The 14,008-nt window shown below is 34.6% G+C and overlaps 1 protein-coding gene across 1 annotated transcript; it reads left to right on the forward strand.

The window, feature by feature from the left end:
• The first annotated feature begins 231 nt into the window (after positions 1 to 231).
• On the forward strand, positions 232 to 2,785 carry LOC136977681 (synaptonemal complex protein 3-like). Its single transcript, XM_067273227.1, has 4 exons — positions 232 to 554; positions 920 to 1,081; positions 1,664 to 1,762; positions 2,555 to 2,785. Exons 1-4 carry the CDS (start codon positions 300 to 302, stop codon positions 2,711 to 2,713), a joined length of 675 nt encoding a protein of 224 aa, XP_067129328.1. The 5' UTR covers positions 232 to 299; the 3' UTR covers positions 2,714 to 2,785.
• The last annotated feature ends 11,223 nt before the right edge of the window (positions 2,786 to 14,008 follow it).

A 14,008-nucleotide genomic window follows, 5' to 3' on the forward strand; every position in this document is an offset into this window, starting at 1 on the left:
TTTAAAAAAAAAGTCCGGCCAAGAGTCGTGAAACGAGATGCACACATTTTTAAACTTGAAGCTTCATTTTGCGTTGTTGTTTGTTTGTTTAATTTTTGCAAGAGAATCTAAATTAATATCATTACTAACTATTTACATAATTCTGTAATATTACAAATACAGTTTTACGAAAATAAACCATACGATGGAACCATATTAGGATCATTTAGATTATTTCATTAAAAACAAAAACAAAAATCTTTTGGACGTTGGAAACGAGATTACCAAATTGCGTCGTTAGGAAGCGTTCGACTTTCAAAATGTCGAAAATAAGCGGCAAGGAAGACGAAGAAGCTAAAGAAATGAAATTAGAGGAAAACGACTCGGAAGGAAGCGAAGAAGAATATTCAGCGCTCAAAGTTTCTCCTAATAAGAAAAGAAGATATTCGGAAGGAGACGATTCCATCATTCAGATAGATTTTAATCAAGAAATGGTCAAACTTTTAGAATGTTTCGGTTCCGATATTAATAAATGTCTCGTGGCCAAACGAAGACGTTTGGAACAGTTTATTCAGGTTAATATAATTCAGATTCGAGTATTTATTAAAGTAGTAACGAAGTTGTTAGCATTTTGCAAGCGGTAGCTCGCGATCCACCAGTTGAGAAATGTTTTTCCGTCGTGTTGCGATTTACTATGTCAAAAGAGGATAAGAATTTTTGAAATTACGATTCATGAATAATTAAAATTGTCATTATTAGTTTCTATGACACAATTTAAAAACCCATCTTCGATTAATGTAAGTTAAATCAATCGAAGTTGGGATTTACATTCAACATTTGTTTCTGAAATAGATCAGTTTTCTACTTATAAACATATTTATAATGTGAATTGATACGTTAATGATGATAACATTTTATTTACAAATTGTTCGATTTCTAGGATACGATTCGTGCAACAACACGGCGTGTTTTGGAAGCTACAAAAATACAAACGAACGAAAGGAGAAGATTAATGGACGAATTTCGTAAGCAGCTTAGTACGTTCATCCAACAATCCGAAATAGAATTAGACAAGATTAAAGAATCTGAAGACAAACTCCAGGTATTCTACTTTTTACATTCCCGGCTGTTACGTATACATAACAAAGGAATGTACTGTACTGGAATCGTGAAATTTGACCCTCTGGGTGTTTTGCAAATCACGTTTTGAGACCTCCTGAACCCAAAAAAGGAAAAAATTCCATGTGTGTTGGCGTCTATTTCGTTTAATATCTCAGGATGGAGTAAAGATTAAGAAACGAATTTGCATGGTAGCTTGTGTATGAGGTAGCTTGATGCTATTCAATTTTGATGGTTACAGGTCGATGGAGTGAGATTGTGGTCACGTGTCATATATACGTGTTCAGATATACGACTTAATGAAGATTTTACTCGCTATTAACATTTACAATATTTTATAAAACTCATAACTACACTGGAAATGAAATTTTTGTCATTCTATAGTCATTAAAAATATAAGTTTATAACAAAATCTCACAACAGATGGCGCCACACACAATTTTGTTTAAGCTTAATAACGTGATGTTTAAAAATAAAATTTCGTATCAGTCGGAAAAGTTATGTAACTCGTTGCTGGATTTTTTATTCTTAATAACAATTTAATTAAATTTATTTATTCCATCAGAAATTGTTTCAACAACAACAAAAAATTCAGCAGCAAATCAAAGCATCACAAAATAAACGATTAAACGCTTTGAAGCTTTTAGGGGAAGAATTCTTTAAAGTAAGTAAATTGAATTCAATTTCATCAAATATTTTTATTTAGCTTACATGTTAGAGTTTTTTTTTAATATGGAAAATTGATAATACAGTGTTGAATTTTTTCATTCGGAAAAGTTACCGTATATCTCGGCGGATAAGACGGTAGTTGAATCATAAAAAATAACCCCCAAAATCCGGGATCGTCTTATACGACAGATAAAAAAAAAAAAAATTAGATTGAAATTTATATAAATTAAAACCATTATAAAAAGACAGACAAACCGTAATTATTTACTAGAAGAGAGTAGGGTTTCTGCACAAAATAGAATAGCATAGCCCATACAATGTTTTTGTGAACAGTCAGTCATTACCCGAATGCCCGAATCAGTGCGAATTTTTGCAACAAGCGCAAGGCAGTGCTGCCAGATGCAAGAAAATAAAATTTGTTTATTCGAAAAATTACAAATAGGAGTTAATTCCGTATACACTATACAGTATTGTTATTCAGATGATGATCGCTGATCTAAACTAAATTCATAGGCCGTTGATAGTTTGGGGCTCGTCATATAGGACAGATATATGCTAAAACCATAAAACTGTGACGAAAATTTATACCTCGTTTTATCTGAAGGTCGTCTTATCCGCCGAGATATACGGCAATTTTATTAAATGAATTCAAAACATTATGCCACAATACAATATTTATAAATAAATATGAAGAATTTTTATCAATATAGAATAATTTACTGTACAAACAATATTTGTACATGCTTTGGTCTTATGATATTAGTTGTTAACGTAATTTATACTTCAGGGCATCGAACAATTGGAGAGTAAACATACGGATGAATATTCTTCTGTACAAGCAGATTTAAGAAAGGAAATGGCATTATTACAAAAGAAGATTTTAATGGACACTCAACAACAAGAAATGTTGAATGTTCGAAAAAATTTGCAGAAAATGTTGTTGTAAATTGAAAATATTTTACTCTACAAATCTTTATTTTTTCCTTAAACATGATTTTGTTAATATTAAAAATAATTGTTATCTAAGTATTATTTTAAATAAAACTTTAATTATCATTAAAAAGTAACTAATTCTATTCAATTGACAAATTATTATATAATTTATTTTTATTTGATCATAATTCAAATAAATAAGTTTAATATATATTTCGTGCTTTTCTAGATTATTTCAGTAGCTTTATCTCTTAAATGTTTTTTCAATTTTTAAACTAAAAACAACTTATTTGCAAAGTAGAATAGCGAAAACGATATATATATATCGTTTAAAAGTTCAAATTTCAATAAATATAAAATTAAAATTCGAATACTGATGGGAGGGCTGCCTCGTGCCCAAAACATAATGTCTTTTGTAAGCCATTTTGTTTGATTACAGACAATGGCATTGACAGAAAAAAAAACAAGATAATAAACTCGAGGCCTAAATATAGAAGAGTCCGACAAGATTATAAAATTTCTGTATTATCGTCTCATATTTTTAAATGAATCTATACTCTTATATATAATCGAGACGAGTTAATAATAATAATCAGCGCAGAGCCCAAACGGTTAGGAGTTGAAAGTTGAAATTTGGTATACAGTTAGGGTACGTCACGAGAACGCACACTAATGTGAAGATCCTAAAATGGCGCCGAGAATTCGGTTGTTTACAAAATCGCTACCTCGGGAAATTTCGGAAAGTCAATCGGAGCAAGAACGCGCATCGGGCTATAAACCGGACATCTGTAAAGCATTTCTTCTAAAACAAACACAACGCGGTAATAAACGACGAAGGGAATGTCGCGGTGCTCGTATACAAGAGTCGAGATGTAAACAATTAACAAAAAAGGGGAGAAAGAAGAGAGACAGATGGTCAAGGTCACCTGTAGACCATATGAGCCCGGGATCGTCGCGAAGGGGGGGGGCAGCCACAGAACGTTTGGCGGATCGGTTCAGCCCGATGTCCGCGAGAGGGGGCAAACTGTGTAAATTATGTGAGTAGCTGTCAACGCCCGGGCGCCGTCCCCGGCCGAATTTGGTTTTCGTCTTGCTTAGAAACAGTAGACTGACCAATCGAAAAAAGGAAAAAGGGACTTAAGACCAATCAAGAGGGAAGATTCGGGGGAAAATCGTATAAAAACCCCCGTATCAAGGTCAGAAGGGGAGACGACGGAGCTTTCTACCCGGAAGTGGACGACGGTACTCCAACCAGCCACCTACTCCTTCGCCGACGTCCGTCACCGACCCCATCGGACTCTCCTACCCGACTGCCCCGGGGCTTTACCGACGACTCCGACAGCATTCTCCGATCGCCGTCATCCGGAGCGCCTTCTGCCGCAGACGATCTCGATCGCATCTTGTACTGTAGGCCTACCTTGTAAGTTTGTTTTGAGGTTAAAATAAACGGTTATTGTAAGACACTTGTCATCTTTGCCTCTGCCGCCACCACCCACATACGATCGGTCCCTAGGTTTTTCCTGACGTGCAATTAACTAATTGCCCCCATATGTCGGCAACTTACACTAAGAAGGGATTTTTCGAAATTCTTCCCCACGGAGAGGGACAGGATTAAGGCTTAACACTTCCATCAAGAATGGAAGTGTTAAGTAACAATGGAATTGTTAAGAGAAGGTAAGGCTGACTATAACGTAATAATCTTAATCATCGCTATCGTTACTTTTGCCCGAGCAACGCCGGGCCTACCTGCTAGTAGTATATATATTTCAAATTAAATCGTTTAGAGTTTTTAGGAATTAATCTTGTTACAAAGGGAACTTTAAATAGAGTCACAACAAACATAAAGAAATCTATAAATTAGAATTTGACTCTATGAAAATAAAAACTTTGCCTATTATATGAAGAGTGGCTATGAACTACCAAACAGACCATATTATTGGTTTCTTCGCTTATCTTCTTGCAGGGTAATATATTTGGTGAAGAAATTATGTAATCTTACTATCATAATTGGATCCATTTAAAACAGAGCCCATTAAAATTCCTCCTACGATTTACAGTATGACAATATAGAAATTTCAAATTGTATTGTAAGCTTTTCACTGCCCAAACATGAACAAATTAGATCATAAACTGAAAATTGTTCTTGACATAATTTACACAAATTATGTTTAATATCCAAATAATATCTATCCACTAATACGTAAAAACAGTTTAATCTTAAATGCATGTAAAATATCTTAATCTTGTGTGGAATTTGGAAATTAATAAAACTGCTTAATGGAGGAAAATTTAAATTATTTACATACCATGGATAATATTTTGAATTTGATAATCTATTCCTTTTTTGGTTCAATACACTATTAAACATGTTTTCTACTAAAATAGTAAATCCAAAATTCCAGTCATCTCTCGAAAGGTCAAATAAAACATACGAAATCCCAAATCTAGCTAATAACAAACTAAATTTGTTAAACCAATTATTAAAAAATAATTGGTTTATGATAGTTCCTTTTTACCTTATATATTCTTTTGAGTTCATCCAAAGTAGAATTATCAGGGTGTTATTACTATAAATAATTCTTTTATAAAATTTTATGATCATTATCATCAAGAATGGCTCTAGCCTTAGTCCTGAATAATATATACAGGGTGTTTTTTTAACTGACGGTACTCAGAGACATTTGTAGAACAATCTAACAGCCGGACTGTCGCCAAATTTGGGAGAGTGACTAAGGACTACATGGGAAAGAGATTCCGCGAAGAAAAAAGTAGTACCCAAATTCGCCGGTAGGGGTGGATTTGGCGCTGTTGTAGCGAAACAGCTAAGAATTTGTTAAAGGTTCACAGACTGCACTTGTTAAAGGTTCACAGGGGACCGTTGCTGGTAATAGCAGCGCCTGGGTAGTGGCACGACAATTGGAAATGATGCCTTCGACGGTATGGCAAGTTCTGCGAAAAGTTCTCAAGTTCTATCCATACAAGATAAGCCACCTGCAAGAATTAAAATCAAACGACCATGCTACACGGTTGACATTTGCTCTGACATTTCTTGCCAGGATAGAGGTGGACGATGCTTGGCCGTGGATAATTCTCCTCCCAGAATTCTCTGGGAGATGAGGGCCATTTTTACATAAATTTAGGTAAAATGTCAGAGCAAATGTCAACCGTGTAGCATGGTCGTTTGATTTTAATTCTTGCAGGTGGCTTATCTTGTATAGATAGAACTTGAGAACTTTTCGCAGAACTTGCCATACCGTCGAAGGCGTCATTTCCAATTGTCGTGCCACTACCCAGGCGCTGCTATTACCAGCAACGGTCCCCTGTGAACCTTTAACAAGTGCAGTCTGTGAACCTTTAACAAATTCTTAGCTGTTTCGCTACAACAGCGCCAAATCCACCCCTACCGGCGAATTTGGGTACTACTTTTTTCTTCGTGGAATCTCTTTCCCTTGTAGTCCTTAGTCACTGTCCAAAATTTAGCGACAGTCCGGCTGTTAGATTGTTCTACAGATGTCTCTGAGTACAGTCAGTTTAAAAAAACACCCTGTATTTTTGCGAAAGAGATTATTACGTTAACGTGGCTCTTTATTTGAAATATTTGAGAAAATTGATTTTCTTCAAATAAGTGATCAATTTGCAGAAATGAAAGTGAGAAAGATTAATCTGTAACATAACTGTCCAGAAAACATTATTGAAGAAACAGTTGATAGGCTTTTTTTGTGATTAATTCTTAAATTTCATATTTTTAAACAATAAAAGTTCAGTGGAACCTCGCTTAACGAGCATAATTCGTTCCAGAGTTTTACTCGTAATGCGAAACACTCGTTAAGCAAAACAAATTTTCCATAGAATTAATGTAAAATACGATAATGCCACACCGAAAAAATGCTCAAATGTTATATGTATAACGTTTATTCAAAAATAATTGTACAATATACACTGTTAAGGAGCGTGAATCATCATCTTTTCTTTTAGCACGGAATAAACATCCTGGAATGAGAATTCGATTTGCAGAAACAAAAAATAAAAAAATCACAGCTAATATGTTTGATAAACACTCCAAACGATATGCCAAATTCTTGGGTTATGTAAAGGCTATAATTAAATATTAGAAATTAATTAATTTGACTAGAGGTAGGCCGTTATGTTTCCATCTCGTATTAAATTTAATAATTATAAATAGTTAATTTTTAATTCAGACATTTTTAAAATTTAGTTTGGAATCGGTCATTAAATTTAATGACCCAAGAATTTGGCATGTCGTTTGGCGTGTTTATTATATAACGGGTTATGGTTGTTGATGTTTATAAATAATATGTGTGAACACAAGTTTGGAAAAATATGTGATCACAAGCGACACTAAAATGCTAGCGGAACGAGTGCTAATCACAGACTGATGGAGCATGCCGCACGCGCACAATTTGGGACTTCCCCCTCTCCTCATCACTCGTTAAGCGAGGCAAATTTGTAAAATTTGTTTTGCTCGTTATGCGAAATACTGGTTGTGCGAGGTACTCGTTAAGCGAAGTTCTACTGTATTAGGCCGCGACTCCACTAGCCGTAAAAGGGCCGTAAAACCCCTCACCGTAAAAGCTTTTAATCACGTGACCATGATATTTTACGCCTGAGCAGGTCGTAAAACCAACGTAAAAGCGAGTTGAACACTGCTCAACTCGCTTTTACGTTGGTTTTACGACCTGCTCAGGCGTAAAAGCTTTTACGGTGAGGGGTTTTACGGCCCTTTTACGGCTAGTGGAGTCGCGGCCTTAGTATTCTTTATATTTTCATCATAATGTAATGTAATCTTAATATCTTAATGTAAGTGTTTTTAATACCCATTTACATTTCTTGATTACAGTATTCATTAATTTGCTTATTCAACTTCATCGTTCATTAATACCCATCTATTGATATATTTATCCTCTATGGCTCCCCCTTTCCCGTTTTGGTATCAAGAAATTGTGATCAGATCACCACATTTGGATCACAATTGTGACTCCTTTCTGTTTTTGCATTTCTGGACATATTGAACCCCATAAGCTCCACACAAAACCTAAAAAATTGACAGGAATACTTCTGTTTATGAGGAATTGGTGCTATTACAATTGGCGATTATAATGTAAAGAGAAATTTAAAAAAACAATGGAGTCAGAACTTTCCAAATCTTGCGTATTGTACTTTAAAAAAGTGCACGAAAATTTCGAGAATTTTCTTCCTTTTCTGACTTTTAAGAGGACTAAAAACTAAAACAACTCTAAAACATTTATAAAAAATAAAGTAGAAGTCTCTCAAAAAGGTCAAAAAACCAAACAAGTATATAGAGAGAAAATGATTTTTTAATTACTCAATGTTAAAAGTCAGAAAAGGATGGAGATTATAAGTCAAAAGAGAAGACAAATAGAGGTGTAAGGGGGGGTCATAGCGCGAGTGGACACAGACTTAATGAATATTTTATTCGTTATTGGTCCGACTGAAACCGAATTTTGCAGCCTAATCGGAAACTGAAATGGAATTTTACACTATTTTTTGTTAAGTTAAACTAATATAAATAAGCCAGCAATGAGTTGCTCAACTTTCCCGGCAACATTTAAAATTTTGGTAGCGCCAACTGTTATCATATTTTATTAAAAACTTTTTATATTGTTAACTATTATAAAACGGCAAAAAGCTTAATTTTGAGGGTAGGAATGAGTTTTATAAAAAATTGCAAATGCTAATAACGAGTAAAATCGTCACTAAGTCCGACCTTACTCGAGATATGACACACGACCCGCTCTATCTCCCACCCTCTCGACTTTTAGCTACCAAAATTTAATAACATCAATCCCCCTTATACACAAATCTTTCTGCAAAATTTGAGTAATTTTCGCCAAAAGACATGGCAGCTATTAATTAAGCTTAAAAGTAGGTGAACAAATCGTGCTCCCCACACACATAAACTAACATCCATACTTACAGATAAAAAAACTCAATTTTTTCATTTCTCTACGTTTCAAAGTCTCGAGTCTAAAAATGTAAAAATCTTAGGGGGTCATTTATTGACCAATCGCCACACTTTCTCGGCCGGGAAAATAATACGGAAATAAAAAAAAAACTATTTGCCTATTACAAACTATTGCTTTATCAAGTTCCGTAGTATTTCATAGTAATGTACTGTACTGTTCTGCACAGATGTAAAAAGATTTTCACATAGTAACATACTTCCACAAAATGTTTGGAGAAAAATGTTTTATTTAATCATTTCAGAATGAATATGAATTGGCCTTGAGTGTTTAATACAACAGTAAGCATTCTAAAATGGACAAAGAAAACACTGGGACGTATTCAGAGAAAGTTAAAAGGACAACTTCATAAACGAATATTAGATTGAAATTTTAGTTGCAGAAGAAACAAGTTTCGTCCTGTTTCTTAACCCGGTGATGAAAGATACTGTAAAAGTAATTTCGAATCCATAAATATAATTCTTACACTGCATTGAACTATTTATTTTTATCTGTGCCGACATATTTGTGAGACGTATTGAAAACATACGCGAAAAATTTTATCTCAAATTTATATTAGTGCAACAAGATAAAGAAAATAGAATTAAGACGATTAAACTATTAGAAAATAACTTACAAGGGAACTGTCGGAGTGTCATCTAATAGATTTTAATAAAATTTAGTTAATAATTACGTTAAAAGTATACAAACTCTATGACAAATTTCTAGTATTCACTAAAAGTGTTAATCAGAGTTATTAGCAATCAAATGTCGTACTATTTTATAGTGGTTTAACACAAATATGCAAATCTTTTGGTTAATGTTACCTATGGTAGCCAAGATGGCGACGGGGAAATTCTAGAGGCCGACGGGGAATTTCTAGACCGCGGTGGGGAAATTTTTTCGCTCTCCGTTCGAGATTGCGACCGCGATTACGTCATGATTTCGTCATCAACTGAAGATATCCGTAGAGGGCGCTTTGATTCTTCGAATTGCGTGTTATCGGAATTATGCAAATTTTTCCTCCGAGTGTGAGTGGGCGTCTTGTCGTGCCGAGAGATTTCGTTGGGTTTTTCTTACTTCTGGAATTTTTCTATTACGAGGTAATTTGTAATGTTCTTAATTTTATTTGCGAATTTAGGCTGTTGGAAAAGTTGTTTATATTGAAAAGTAGGCTAAGCGTTTTCTGTGATTTTTGGAATAGATATTTCGCAACCGAGTCATGGCGGATTGTGATTTAGAATCGGACGGATTTTGGAAACAGTGTACTGGACGACGTTTTTATCAGTTAATCGAAGCGGAGTATTCCGAGTTGGGATTAGACGAAAGAATTGATGGCGGACTGAAATTCGCCGTGAAATTAGGCCTCCAACACGCCGAGGAAGTTTGCGAGGAATGCGGCCAAACATGCAAATTGATTTATCGCAGCGACCGGAATTCTTGCGCGATGCGTTGCCGAAAATGCAGGCGGAATAGTTCGGCTTTCGATGGAACGTTCAAAGGGAAATGCGGCAATGTTTCGTGGGCCAAGCTGTTGGCATTCATATGGCACTATATTGGTTTAGAGTGCACGACGAGTAATTCGGCAATTTCCTCGGGCGTTTCTAAAAAGGCAGGAATAGACTGGGCTAACCACGTACGTTTCGTTATGTTAGTGTCCTTACACAATCTGACATCGTTTAAAATAGGAGGCGTCGGCAAAACAGTGGAAATAGACGAAACAGTGATATGTAAACGAAAATACGAGAAAGGAAGAAAGATGAAAAGCACTAAATGGGTCGTCGGAGGTTTGTGCCGGGAGGACAAGACTTGTTTTATATGCCAGGTTAATGACAGATCTGAAATAACTCTCAATTGGATCATTTCGAAATACGTTAACTCCGGCAGCTCAGTGTTCACAGACGAATGGAAGGGATATAACCACATCGACGATTTAGAAGGTATAGAAATTTCTCATAAAACAGTAAACCACTCTGAAAATTTTGTCAACCCGATTACAGGCGTTCATACTCAGAATATCGAAAGATTGTGGGGTCACTTAAAAAACAAGAAGAATTTGCCGAAACATTACACAGAAGATTTGTCGGATTCGTATATGTACGCATTCATGTATAAGAAGTATCACAATTGGACGTTAAAAAATCCCGGCGAAAAATTCCACACCTTTATCAAACACGTCAGAATGATATTTCCCGGTCGCGGAAAAGTACCTAGTTGGAAAGAACCGGAGACCATTCCGGCCGCTCCCGCACCTATTGCCAAGAAGAAAAAGGTGGAAAAAAACGAGAACATTGTTAAAAGAAAAGCGCAAAAGAGATCCTCTTCTCATGCCGGAGAATCAAGTTCAGTCGACGGGAAGCGAAGAAAAAGAGGAAAGGCTCAGTAACAAAGTAAGTGCTCTTGTTTTTTCGTTCGTGTTTTTTAGTATTCTTAATATAGACCGTCGGGTAGAAATAACCTTCACGTCGCCGTTTAAATGTACGGCAGAAAGAAAAAATTTCGCGGTCGCCGCGTGCAATATACGGGGGGGGGAAAAATCCCTGCCGCCGTCTAGATTGTAGGGTAGAAAAATTTCCCCGTCGCCATCTTGGATACCATAGGTAACATTAACCAAATTTTTAAAAGTGAAAGGGTCGCGGAGGAAGACGGCGATATTACATTTAGAATAAATGCTGGAATTTTCGAAAATGGGAGAAGAATTAATAAAATTTAGTTTAATTACGTAAAAAGTATACAAACTTTATATGAAATTTGTAATGTTTACTAAAAGTGTTAACACAAATATGCAAATTTTTAGTAGTGAAACGGTCGCGGAGAAAGACGGCGCTATTACATTTACGAATGAATTGTAGTTTTCGAAAATGGGAGAATTAAATGTAAATATTCAAAACATTATAGCAGAATTTAAACGTTTATGTGATAATGTTTGGCCTACAGAAAATATTTGTAGGCCTAATATTTCAGACGTTGATAAACAGGTAGCCAAACTGCTTTTTAATGCATTTAGCGATATTTTAAGTAGTTATGTAAGTAGAGATGACGAAGAGTTTTGTCAGATGGAAAATAATAATTTGATTATAGATAGGCCTATTTCAGATAATAAAATAACACGTCTGCTTGTAGAGAAAGAAATTGATAACGCAGACACTGACTGTGAATCGGGATATTCAGATGATGAAAAATTCGATAAGAATATAATCTCAACAAAACGAAAAGAAGAAATTCTTAACTTGCATAAGAAACACCCAAAATGGAAATTACACACATTACAGCGGAAAGGAGCTAAAGAATTAAAACGTTTTAGTGATTTATATAAATGGGAAAAACAATTTAAATCTCGAAAGCATAGAATTGAAACGTTAAAAATCATTAAAGAACATACTAAACAAATGTTTGACAAAGCTCGAGGCAGCTATAAAATTGTTAAAGGAAATCAATTAAAAATATGGGCATTACAGAAATTTCTTCAACTGAATAGTTCAATTAAATTTACAGCTAGTGATTCTTGGGTTGCAAAATTTAAAAAAGAATATAGATTAGTATCTCGAAAGATTACAAAACTTGTAAATAAAACAGAAATAGTGAACGAAAAGGATATTTTAGTAAAAGCTGCGCAATTTCAAATAACAGTAAAAAATTTATTGCCATCTTATTCGCGTAACTTCATATTCGATACGGATCAGTGTGGTTTTTCATACGAAATGATTTCACCAAGAACACTTTCATATAAAGGAGAAAAAAACACTATTGGATTTGCACATTCTCCAAGTAATAAAGTTACGCATTCCTACACTGTTCAATATTCAGTTAATGCTAACGGACAAGTTGTAGGTAATGTATTTATTTGCTTACAAGAGGCTCATGGAACCTTTGGACCTAGAGTTCAAGCATCGCTGTTCAATGCCCCAAACGTAACTGTTACAGCTAGCTCATCTGGCAAATTATCTACAGCAATTATTACAAACTATGTAAAAGACGTATTATCTCCAAATATAACAGAAAACTCTTTATTAATAATTGACTCGTGGAGTGGACAAACAAATATTAATATTTATAAGACAGTATTTCAAACATCTACAAATCGAAATTCATGCGAAATATTAATTATTCCACCAAAGTGTACTGTACGTCTATATGCCAACCTTTAGATGTCGGATTTCATAGACAATTAAAACTTTTAGCTGAAGAAATTTTAAATGCTATACAATTATTCTGTAATGATTCTTCGATGAAATTGTTTTGGATAACTAGAAATGGCATTATAAAATTACATTCGATTCTTCATCATCAATTATCTGCGCCAATATTTAATAATTTGATTAAACATGCATGGTTCGCTTCTGGACTCATAAATGAAAAGTGTCAATTCTTAAATGTAAAACAAGTTTGTTTTTCTTTTTTAAACACTGACGGTTTAAATTGTGTCGAGAGTAATTACGAAAATCTTCGATTTGTTAAATGTGCACGATGCCAACAGATTCTTTGTTTATTTTGCTTTGTTGAAAAATATCATGTAAATAGTTGCCCATCTAATAATTTGTGAATATAATAACTTTTAAATATATCTATTAAAATGTATTTATTTATTACGTTTCGATTGTTTTCTTTATATTTATTCTATCAATACTTTTATATTAAATTTCATTGTTAAACTAGTATATATATCTAATCTTTTATAATATTTATTTGAGTTTCCTTATTGAGTTATTCCTTCTTCTACTCTGTAAATGTAATACAGTGATACCTCTGTTTTCGTAGTGTTTAATACTAAAAAAATTAAGAAATTAATATAAAATGAGTATAAAAAACTAATACAATGGTCTCCGAAACAGAATCGCCATCTAACTGTTTTTGATTGATCGAAATTAATAATAACTGTTCGGCCTCTTCAATTGTTTGCTGTCTCTGTTTCATTAGCACATTTACGCCTTTCGCTACATTAGCCTCCTTTTTGCTTCCTTTTTCGCCACAACGAAACTTATCGTGGATGCTGACTTCCCGTACAGTACATGCGACCGATTTCAGCAATCTTAATGCCGGTCACGTATTTTTTAATGATTTCCTTCAACTCGATCGTGTTCCTGGCCTTGTTCGAAGGGCTACTGGCTCTGGAAACTTTCTTTGGTCCCACGATGGAACTAAAAAGAATGGAAGCAATGGAATTGTTTGGCTAGACGCGCGGAGTAATGCTCGTACAGCAAAAAACACCGCCACGATGACTTGTTAGCAGAAAAATGCGTGGGTCGCTCTTTGTTTTCGCAAAATTAGCATGAGATCATGTGACACTCCGACGAAATCAGAGGCAATTTTTTTGCAAAAAATGACGA

This window comes from Centruroides vittatus, unplaced genomic scaffold (genome assembly GCF_030686945.1).
Source record: "Centruroides vittatus isolate TY-2023 unplaced genomic scaffold, ASM3068694v2 contig_466, whole genome shotgun sequence".
NCBI classification, from domain to species: Eukaryota; Metazoa; Arthropoda; class Arachnida; order Scorpiones; family Buthidae; genus Centruroides; species Centruroides vittatus.